This window comes from Giraffa tippelskirchi, chromosome 3, assembly GCF_054371585.1.
Source record: "Giraffa tippelskirchi isolate mGirTip1 chromosome 3, T2T-mGirTip1v1.2.pri, whole genome shotgun sequence".
NCBI lineage: Eukaryota > Metazoa > Chordata > Mammalia > Artiodactyla > Giraffidae > Giraffa > Giraffa tippelskirchi.
In genome coordinates this window covers 157,513,740-157,525,883 of record NC_137277.1, presented here as the reverse complement: position 1 = coordinate 157,525,883, position 12,144 = coordinate 157,513,740, and the positions used below count along the sequence as shown (strand labels likewise).

Here is a 12,144-nt window from a genome sequence, read left to right as displayed (position 1 = left end):
ACTTCTATCGACACCTTCATGAAGCTGGTATCAGATATACATTGTGTGGAGTGTAAAAATTCTTCCAAATTTTGCTGGAAATTAAAGATATCAGAAAAAACAAGCAATTATACTTTTGAGATTCCACTTGATAAAAGTCTTTAACAGAGACTTTTTGTTTCTTTGTTGTTACAATCAACTTAAAGTGAGGATCTCTCTTTGATAAATGCTGCCTTGTATTACTCCTTCAACAAAATATAAGCAAAAGCAGTGATGGCAAAAAAAAAAAAAAGGAATTTAGTGATATGCATATTAATAAAAATACAAGTATATTTGTGAAAGTAATTCTATCATAGGTTAGCATATTACCTAATGTATCTTCAACCAATGTAGGACAATTCAACTTTTTTTTTTTAACTTTTCAAAAGGATGCATTGTAAAATGAATAATAATTAGAATACCTTTGATATTGATAACAGTTGAATAACAAAGACATTACAGAAAGAAGAAAAGCACTGAACTATAAAAGAAATAGTGTCACTGCATCTAATGAATCTCAACAACTAGTTCTTTAAAAGACAGCAAACCTATTTTAAATAGGACTTTTCCTTTTCTTTTTTTCCTCTAGAAGGTGAATACATTTAGAATTGAGAGCAGGTTCACATGCTCTATCCTCCTTCTGTCCAAAAATCCTCTTCTCCATTGTGAGTGCCCACACACATGTGCACACACACGTACAAGCACATGCACACTTGTTGTGGAGAATCATCTTGGGTACTTTAGATTTGGCAGGAAAGTGTGAGATTCCGTAAAGAGATTCTCTGCCAGATTAAGGGCTGGCTGATAGGGAATACTGAAGAAGTAAAGCAAACCACATCATTTTCTGCCAAGAGGACAGCAATTTGCAGATGCTGCTGCAATTCCCTGCAGGTCAAGAAATCAGCTTAAGTCACTCTGTGAAATGGCAGAGTTTCAAAAGGTAAAGTAATATTCTACCATTCAAATTCAAATTCAGCTTTGAAGAGCTAATGCCACCTCACTGGTTTACACATAAACACATAGTTTGAGGATACTGAAATAGTCACATAGACACTTTGCTTCAAGGAAACTAGAAAGAATAAGCTGTTCCCTGGCGAGTTTTTGGCACTCTCAGGTTAAGGGTATTTCATGAAGAAACCGGTACTGTTGGAGCAGGAGAATCCGCAACAGAGAGAGAAAACTTTGCCTGCTAAAGTAATCATCCACAAGAGGGTTTTATTGTTTTGCAGCTAAAATTAAACCAGTAAATTATTCAATATAATGTTGATGTCAACAGCTGTTGCCATTCAAAATGAGACCTTTTGCTGTTTTTGCAAATCTAATTACAACAAAGCCATTAGGGAAATGAAAGTGAGATCTCAGAGCCTGGATGCCTGGCTGGTATGTCTTCCTCCTAGTCCTTTTAAATCATGATTACACAATAAAGGAAAAGATATATAGTGGTGGGAAAGTAGGAGGGACAGCGAAGAGATCAGTTTACCACAGTTACAAACATTGGATGGCAACCAAAAGGGAGGATGAAGGTGGAATAAGAAATAAATCTGACCAGATCATTTGAGAACTCTAGTACATAAAAAGATGGCTTTAAATGCACTACTGCAGAAGGATGGGGAGACAGAATTTGAATAGTGGTTTCCCTGATAATCTTGAAGACTGACTTAGTCCTGACAGATTCTTGTCTTTGTTTACATTTAGCTTCCTGCCATTCTTTTTCTAATACCCTCTGTATTGTCTGGGTTCACTCATTTGCATGAAAGTTCTGTGGTCTCAGCCCCAGAACAGACTAGGAATTTGGAATTTTCAAATGCCTAAATCTTCCTCTGTTCACTGCTGTGGTGCTCTGTACTTTGAGATCCTTTTAAAGAAGCAACGAGGTGCTCTGTGCACTCAGCCCCACATTTTCAAATTGATCATGCAGAGATAGAAGCTTTTCTTAGAAAGATCACAGGGCAGTAGGGATGATGGGATGAGTGACTATTTTTATTCTAGACACACATAATAACTGAGCCATCGGTAAGTGTGAACTTACCAGGCCAACTCTACTTTGGAAAACAGCTTTTCTTTTATTAATATATGCCAATATTATGGCAGCTAGATAATGCAGGAACCAACTTAAGGGAAATAGTCTTTCAAATCACATTTTTCAGAAGGAAAATTCTTATTTTGAATATTGTTTAATGATTGCCTGAAAATAAAATTTTCTATGTGATACCTTAAAAGCACTTTCCTACTCTAAAGGTATAATACATTAAATATATTGACTCTAATAAGTTCTTTAGATATTTGAAAAATTTGTGATCCATTTAGCTAGCATGTATCAGGGGAGTCTCACTAATATTCCTAGAGAAAAAAGTAATAACATTGTCTCTTCTTACCTTGACTAGAGGACTTTCATTGTAGCAACCTTTCTCATTTCATTCATTCTTCAACTTTGCTAACTGAACACTTACTGTGTATCAAATCCAGTTATAGCTAAGTTCAGAAATAAATAAGACACAGCTCCTGACTACTAGGAAGTCACAGTCCAGTCAATTTTTATTCTTGCAATTTGTATCTCTCCTCCATTAGTGATCCCTCTCTATATTTTGAAGTGATTAACAGGAATTTAAAACAGAAATGATATTCATATGTAAAATTAGCAAGACAGAAATTTTAAAAGAGGACTTGTAACCTAAATTTGTATGCAGGTGAGTGGTCATAGGGCAAAGATTATAATTTCTTTACTAACATCACTTCCGTTCATGACAAATGTCAATTTAATTTTGTTTTGAGACATGAACTAGGATATTTATTTTTATAGGGCATCTTTTAAAAATTTCATGCAAGGTTTTTAGTAATATTAGAATCATGGTTTCATATATAATTTTCTATATGCATTAATATTTTTCTTATTACTTCTTTTTATATTTTAAATGTATATAGTGAAAGAATTTTCATTAATGGAGAAAACAAGTAGGGCTTGTGAGATTATTGTCAATACTTTGTTAATAAAATTTTAAAATATCCTTTCATTTTAATTTTAAAATTTAGAAAAGATTTTGTCAAAATATCTCAACTATGTTACTTCTCTGGGTACATCAAGGTGTTTATAAATCAGTAAGTACAAGCATATGTTAAACAGAACTCAATATTTCAAATTCCAGTGTTTTTAATAGCATATTATAGTTTCTCTTTCTGAATTTTCTGAAAAGTGTCTAGGATACTAACTATGTAGAGAATGGTGGTATTCCACATTTCTATTCAGTCTCTTATTTGGGATTTTGACTTCAAAAGTTTGATATTTCCATTATTTTTTTTATTTTCCTGAATCAATATGAATTGCTTATGCTAACTTGTTGCTTATATAGAGTTGAAATAGAGTATATGTATTAAATACACAGTGACTTGTACTGAGTTTAAAAATATGGCCACTTCAGTCATACTCTTATTCTTCCTCCTCTTCCACTTTTCTTTTATTCTCAACTTATATCTACCTTAAAATTTCAAATATCCTACAAAATCTCCTATGTAAACTTTCTTGACCTCACATCCTGCCCTCTCAAGAGCTCCTCCCTTTTCCTTTGCTTCTATTCTCATATTTCCAATTTGCTTCTCAAGTCGTAGCAACCTAAATTCTAGTGACCTTGACAATGTCAACTAACATACTCTTAGCAGTTCTCTTTCTAGACCTGTCTTGCACTGACAATGATGATCATCCAATTCCTGAATTTTTTTCATGACTTGGACCACCACGACACTGCAGTTAATTAATTTTACTCAATCCTATTTTCCTATTTCTGGCATATGAGCTCATCTGATGTCATTTACTAATTATTGGAGTTCTTTGGGTTTCGGTCGCAGTCTCTGTTCTCACTGTAAAGATCCTTGTCTGGCCATCACATCCATTTACATGATTTCAGCCTTCTCCTGTATGCTGCTTCAAAGCTGGATCATTGTACTTGTACCTCCAGCTTCCCCCTTCTCCTCCTAAACTCCTCCCCACTGCTCATCTCTCCAGCTGCTGAGGAACATTTCTACCTGGATATAGGACAACCACACTGAACTGTAGGTGACCACGAACTGAAATTATCACCCCCTCCTCCATGAAAACACACACACAAAAGAAGGTGTCGCCTTCTGTCTGGCATTCTCCCACTGATGGTACCACTATTCTCCAAGTTTGAAATATGAGTCATCTTTAACTCCTGGGCTCTTTCCACTTTTGTCATCAAACCAGCCATCAACTACTTTTTTTAAACACTCCCCCCCCCCCCATACCTTTCTTAAATCTGTCCCTTTGTCTCTTATCCTAGTTACCATTCTCCCCATTTAAGCATCATCATCTCTGTCTTACCTAGACTAAAACAGTCTCAGGGCCAAAGAAATCTGTTTGAGGGCCCCCAGCTGACTAGTCTTCATAGGGCAAAGAGATCAATGTTATGACACACATCCAGCAAGTTCATAACGTCCTTAAAACCCTGCAGTGGTTTCCCACTAAGTTTATTTTTTAAGCAGATGGTGTTCAAGTTCTGATTTCTCTTAAATAATCTAGCTTTTCTTTTTCCTTCTCCCTGTTGTGTCTTATTTTGTTCTCTAACTGTTCAGAATTATTTGTATCTGTGCATACACATCCTACCTTTCCTCAGATCTGTGCTTTTGCTGCTGCTCTTTCTTACACCTTAGAAGTCATTGCCACTCCAATCCAATGCTCAGGACCCTGAACTTCAGCCTCTTAATTTCTCCATGAAAGTTACCATGATCTTCTGAAGCTGCCTGTCCCTCCTCCACATCTCCTAAACCACTCTATTATGTCCCTTATTATATTTATCATTTTATACAATACACATATGTTTATGCATCTGTCTCTTTCATTAAATTGTGAGCTCATTAAGAATAGGAAAATGTCCAATTCATCTTTTTCTCCCTCCAGCTCCTGGAATGGTAGGAACACTTAGAAGACATGTGACAAAGGGTTTTATTTTGTTTCATTCATTTGAATGAATGAAATCTTTCATTTCTCATATTTTCCCCTCAAGTTAAATATTTCTTTCACATATTTTTATCTTTCAAAAATGATTAAAAAGACACAGTTTGCAAACTAACCATAGCTTTCAGATTATCACTTGGTAATAAGAAGTAGACGATTGATGTTACAAAAATGGCAATATCGTATTAAAAAAAAACAGTTTGAAGGAGATATAATAGGAAACTAGAAAAAAATGACTCCCTTAGAATAAAAGAAAGCCATCTAATACAATTTGGAAACTTTTAGAGCAATTAAATTTTTAGTTTTAGAAATGGTTCTCATTATGGCTTATGGAACCAATCCAATGCTATGTGCTCTGTATTTTAATTTTAATTTATTTGGATTTTTAAAAGACTTTTTCAGTGTATATTTTATTTGCTTTTGTTGAAATACCTTTTTCTTGTATTTCTGTACATTAAAATTTTTCTGGGCCACTCAAAACCAATTCTCAAAAGAAAAATAATTTTTCACCTAGTAAGAATATTATAGCTGATATTGATTGAGTAGGAAAATGGTGACTTAATTATTGTCATGCATAGTTATATTTGTTTACCACTGTTCTATAATTTTCTGTAGATATAATGGACAGTCTGGCCTTATACATGAGAACTTTATTAATTCATTATGTAACGATTTTAATTTCAGCTTCTTTTTTCAGTTTTAGAAGTGAGAATTTGGGAAAAAAATATTGCCAGCAGAATTAGTTCAATAAATCATAGCTGTACAAGGAACCTTGATAATGCACTGGAGCTGTATGTCTATAATGAGAGAAAAAGGAAAGAAATACAATTCAAATTCATTGGAAGATGGAAGGAATAATATTTCTATGATACTTCAAAATCAGAATTCGGTGTACTTACATTATTTGACTTAAATATTAACCTCAGTGGATTCTGTAGTTACCCGAGTCTCAATTTATTCATTTCCTTGTGGTGTATTTATTTGTTATTGTTTGAGTTAAATATTATAGCAGTTTAAAAAACTGTTTTTATTTGCCTGTTATGGAACTGCTCTTTTAAAAACAAGTTCAAGATAAACTACAGTATGATGAAATAAGTTAATCTGCTTTTTAAATGAATTCATGTTTATAGATAAGTATGTTTTAAAGACAGTCACAGCCAAGGGATTGAGTAATATGATTATGTAAAGAAACCATGAGAATAGCATTAAAAGTTGTTAACTCATTTTCTGCTAAAATCAATTTTTAATGAGTATTAAGCATCAGGTAATTCTATTATACTGAATAGCTCATGTTTCCTTTTTTATTTATTGTTTTTTTTTACTTAACCTTAGAACATTTTAGAAGAAACTGTATACATGAAACCAATTATAGCCATTGAGATATTAAGTTCTTCATCAAGACATATAATCATGAATGATGCTAATGAATTTAAGGTATTAGAAATGAACAATATGTGTTTGGAAATTATCCACAGAAACAGAGTACACTTTTCTTTACATGGACTTTTTTCTCTGCATTCCATTTATATGATATTTGCAATTCATTTCTGGGTATCCATCAAGTAATCATCTTCTCACCAGCTTTAAATTCATGATGTTTCTGGTTGTCTAATAACTATAATTAGGAGTTTGACACAATTGATATTGGTCTTCCTGATTCTTTTGAAAAATGACTAATTTTTCTTTCCTTGTATTTTTAAAATTTGAACCTTCTACAGGTGCGTAGGCTCAAGTATAGAAGACTGCATCGGCCTGATGGATAGGTACTTGGTGTGCTTGCTTCCCATGTTCTTCATCCAAGGCTCCATGTGTGAGCACTGGTGCATGTGTGTGCATGCCACTGTGAATGGAGAATGATGTTTTCTGTTCTGTAATTGCCTACAGGTGTAGCGGTCCCACTAGTCATGACTGCATTTACTACCTTTGGACGGGCCATTCCACTTTACCACAACATGCTAGGTAACATCTACCATGTTTCCATTTTGTCATTCAAATCCTTTCCCAATTATCATGGATAAGAAAAAAAGAAACAAAAAAACTACTAACCAGTTGGGTAAAGTTTATAATATGTTACATCAGGGAGTAATGAGAGAGGTATATAACTCTTTACATTTCAAGCCATATTTCTTACCTCCTCTTCCTTTATTCATTAAGATTTTGGAATCCAAATTAGTAATATCGTTGATTTCTTTAATTTTGTATAATTTAAACATGATTTTAAATATTAACCTAGAACTTTAATAGAATCTTTATGTTCTTAATTATGTAGATGATTGCAGAAAGAAATATCTTTAAGAGGGTAATTTGCAAAAGTTGATCTGTTTTCTGAGGTGTTTCTTACTTGATATAATTTCTGACTTTATTTTGAACTGGTTGGTATATTCCCTAGGTATCAGGATTACTATAAACTAAAGACTGTATAGAAAATATTCAGTACAATACAAGTTAAAAAACAAAATATTTCTCTCACATTTATACAAAAACCTATATACACATGCTTATAATGGCTTTATTCAAAATCACCAGGACATGGAAATTATTCAGATGTCTTTTAATTGTGGTATATCCATACCTTGTAACATCACTCAGTAATAGAAGAAACAAACTGCTGATATACACAAAACATGGATGGATCTCAAAAGCAGTATGCTAACTGAAAGAAGCTAGATTTTAAAGAGTACATACTATAGGGTTCCATTTATATGACATTTTGGAAAAGGCAGAACGATGGAGAATGAAACTGATCAGAGTTGCCAGGAACTGGGGTGGGGGCAGAGGGAGATGAGATCTATTACAAAAAGTCGTGAGGCAATTTAAAGAGATGATGGAACTATTCTGTATCTTAATAGTGATGATGGTTGCATGAACATATAGACTTGTCAAAAGCGGCTATGCTTTACATTAAGAAGAATGAATTTTAATGTACATAAACTATACCTCAATAAATTTGACTTTAAAACATGTCATGTTTAGGAAAATAGTAACTGTACAATGTGGTGTGGAAATACTGTTAGCTTTCTTTATGAAACAAATTATTTGTATCTTTTGGAAGAGAAAATAGTGCTAAATTACAATTAGCAAAGTAACCATTTTGGATAAAGCACTGCCTTTTAATATAAACTTTTGATTGAAGTGTAACATATGTAGTGTAAAAATATGCACAGCATAAATGTAAAGCTCAATAAATGTCTTCAAATGAAGCATTTGTGTAATCATCAGCCAAATCAAGACACAGAATAGTATCAGAACCAGAAACACTTCTTGAGGCCCGTTTCCCTTGAGCTAACAACGCAGGTCAATTTGTCTGTTTTTGTACTTTATATACATTGAATCATGCACTGTGTACTCTTTACCTCTGACTTCTTTTGCTAAATATTATATAAATGAGATTCATCTATGTCATTTAATTTAGTTGTAGTTTTTTATTTATATGATATTTTGCCTTTAAATGTTTTTAAAACAGTCTAACATGGTATTTCTTATTAGTAAATTATTTTTTAATGAAATAAATAGAGAAATCAAATTCTAAAAAGAAGAATGTGGTAATTAAGTGATTTATACAACAGTGGCACTTTGGCATTTGGGCACAATCAAGGTCTATTAATACAAGTGTTTAGAGCAATGTCAAATTATGAAAAAAATAATAAATAAATGAGAGAGAAACACAGTGAGACAAGGAGGGAAAGAAAACCTAAGGCCCAAACTGCAGTTTTATAAAAAAATGTCTGTTTACTCCTATATATATGAAATAATTTTTCCTCCTTGAGACTTGGTTGAGTCACTGTACTGTCTGTCACTTTGAAGCATGTATACACATTTGTTTTTGATGATTTTTTATAATCATTGCAACCAGTTAACAAGAGGCAGTATACTATGGTGGTCAAATGTGCTATCTTTGGAATCAGATTTTCTACTATTTTTTAGATGTGTGACTATAGGTATGTTCCTTAAATTATCTGAACTTCGCTTTCTTCATTATACAATAAGACTATTAATATCATTCATAAGTTGGCTTGGAAGGTTGAGTGAGTCAATAAGATAGTGCCTGGTTTAGCAAAATCACTCAGTGCATATTACTTATCATTTCTCTAGATAGAAAATATTTTAAATGTTAGGGATGGAGGAGCATACCCCTCCAAAGGATAGCAAGTCTCTCAGAGTAACTCAGGGAGCTTTGATAAGTCCCTCTGCCCCTTTGATAAGTCTTTAAAGGAAGGGAGGATATTTCTTTCATAATCTTGAAAATCACTATCTTAACAAGGGCCACTGGTACCAATAGCAGTAGGTCATAGGCATAGGCATATGGAGAGACAGAGAAAGTGTTAAAACCATAGTGATAGGTGACTTAGGTTTTCAGTGATAGTAATTGAGGTTTATCACTCAAAATCATAGTGTGTCTTACAAATTTAATATTTCCAACATTTAAACAAAAGTGGTTTGAAAATTTTCATTCCTGTTGTTTACATAGATTTCCAGGCCATTCCTTTTAGTCTTAGGTTAACAGGTCAAATTCATATTAGCTTTGCCATAAATAAGTTTGGGTTTTCCTGGTGGCTCAGATGGTAAAGAAACTGCCTGCAATGCAGGAGACCTGGGTTTGATACCTGGGTTGGGAAGATCTCTGGAGGAGAGCATGACAGCCTGGAGAATCCCCATGGACAGAGGAGCTGGCGGGCTACAGTCCATCGGACCACAAAGACTCAAACACGACTGCAGTGACTAAGCACTGCACGTGACCGGTAGCAGCATATAGATTGTAGAGTTCAGCCCATCATTCTGACGAAAAATCACCTGTAGACCTTTGTACAGGTAAAGAGCAGAGGTTCTTGAATGTGAAAACCTGGGGTCAAATATTGACTCTACAATATTTTTTAATCTGCAAAATGAGGACAATAATGGCAATTTTTTAAATGGGACTTCTTATACCTCATAAAATTGGTGTGAAGATTAACTGAGATAATGAAAAGGAACCATTGTTTAGTATGTGTTCACTGATGGTAGTTATGAATCTAGTTGAAATATTAGTAAAATAATCTTTTAAAAAATTTCATGAGCTTGTGCTCTGTTAGTATTTTATAGCAGGTCACTAATCCTGTAATTCAATGCTATGGAATTTATGGAATTAACACGTCCAAATTTCTCAGGTGCTAAGTACCTAAATTTTGTATCACATTTCTTAGTATAATGATTTCAAATAATTGATAGTAGATGGCTAATTGTTCCTTTTAGCTATCTCTAGATATCTTTAATTAATATCTGTTTTTAACATAAATTTAAGGCAGTTTAAGTTATTCTCTTCTTACGTTGACTCTGTTCTTCAATTGTATTGACTTGTTGACTGACTTGTCAGATGCTGTTTATAAGGCAGTTTGGAATTTGCATAAAAGATTTAGCTTGGACACTTCAGAAAATATTTATGAGCGTGGAGTGTTTTGACATGTGTTGGATGAGAAATAACAAGTATCTCCTTTCATGTCCTTAGTACTGCAGTAAATGCTTACTTCTTAGAAATGGGGTGGGTAGGGGACTAGTTTAGTAATATTATATTTCAGGTCATTTCTCATTTTTAAATTCCATCACAGTTTAAGCTTCTATCTTAATTGATTAAAGTAAATTTTATATAATAGGAGGACAAAACCATGATCGAAAATAATTGTTTTAAGTTTCATAAATAATATTTTAAATGGGAGATTATCGAAAACCTAGTTTTCTTTTAGTCACAGAAAATTACATTGAGCATGTCAATGTGGTCATTTCGAGATGTTTAGAGTTCATACTCGGAGAAGGCAATGGCACCCCACTCCAGTACTCGTGCCTGGAAAATCCCATGGACGGAGGAGCCTGGTAGGCTGCAGTCCATGGGGTCGCTAAGAGTCGGACACGACTGAGCAACTTCACTTTCACTTTTCCCTTTCATGCACTGGAGAAGGAAATGGCAACCCACTCCAGTGTTCTTGCCTGGAGAATCCCAGGGACGGGGGACCCTGGTGGGCTGCCGTCTATGGGGTCGCACAGAGTCGTACACGACTGAAGCGACTTAGCAGCAGCAGCAGCAGAGTTCATACTCCCTACTGCCCCATTATCCTCTATTCTCTTTCTTAAACCAGCAGGAAAAGAGATTGAAGATTTAAATGAAAACAGGTGAAATATTTCCAATCTTGATCAACTTTCATTTTCTAAGCAGTGTTATTCTTTCCCCGAGCCTGCAATTTACGAATTGGTTTTCCACACTCCATTTACCTTGTAGGCTGCTGCTGGAATTTCTTCCAGGAAGATTGGATAGGATAGAATAGAATTTATTTTTTTACTTGTAGTCTCCTAGAATATGCTACTTACAATGAAAATAATGCTTGATATTTTGAAACTTCTCCATACTTTCCTTATTTGAAATAAATTTCTTAAAAATAGCATTTAGCTTTGATGTTCTTCCTATTCCATCAAGAATCTTATGAAGAAATACATTTAGAAAAGTTTTATTTTTAATATTCTTCTTGATGCTATTTATTTTAGCTTGTATATATGCTGTTTTTATATAGATTCTGCTAGAACAATGTATTCTATTCTATTCTATTTTAGTTTCTTAGTCAAATATATATCCAGAGCTTTTTAAAAATCTTAGTTGCTTACTTTCCTAGAGCCTAAATTTGTTCATCTCAACAAGGAAAGACTCTGTTGGCAAAGCATTTTTTTTTTTTAGTTAGCAATTCAAATTTTAAACTAACAATTTTTTTATTGAATTTATAACAACTGACAGAAATGATAACAACTAATAGATGTATGTTCAGGCATTTTTATCTGGCTATTTGTTTCAACTCAGTTATTCTAGATGCTTCATAATATGAAATAAGGTAATTGAACTTAATTTAACTCCCTAAATCTCATATAGGCAGACGTGTGAAATGTTTCAAGCCTGTGTCACACTTTTACTTTACGATATAGTAGTTATTACCTAAGAGGTCACATAACAATTTATCCTTTAGCAGTGTGACCCATGAGAGGGCTGATGTGATGTTCTTGGCACTACTTTCACAAATGGCACAATCTTTTTTCTTTACTTGTTTTGCCTTCAAGCAACTTAATTTATAACTTATGTCCAAATCAAATAGTCAAAGTTGCTCGTAGACAGTGCGTTATTTGAGTGCCAGTTGTATTATGATCTA

At 33.7% G+C, this 12,144-nt stretch overlaps 1 protein-coding gene across 2 annotated transcripts in view; it reads left to right on the top strand.

Moving 5' to 3' along the window:
- ERBB4 (erb-b2 receptor tyrosine kinase 4) overlaps nucleotides 1-12,144 on the top strand; it is a 1,244,626-nt gene that overhangs the window by 962,557 nt on the left and 269,925 nt on the right. The window contains exons 16-17 of one of the 2 annotated variants that reach the window (XM_081582977.1): nucleotides 6,703-6,747; nucleotides 6,869-6,943. In XM_081582977.1, coding sequence (XP_081439103.1) covers nucleotides 6,703-6,747; nucleotides 6,869-6,943 — 120 coding nt within the window. The remainder of the gene's footprint in view (nucleotides 1-6,702; nucleotides 6,748-6,868; nucleotides 6,944-12,144) is intronic. The other variant, XM_081582978.1, reaches the window with a different exon arrangement.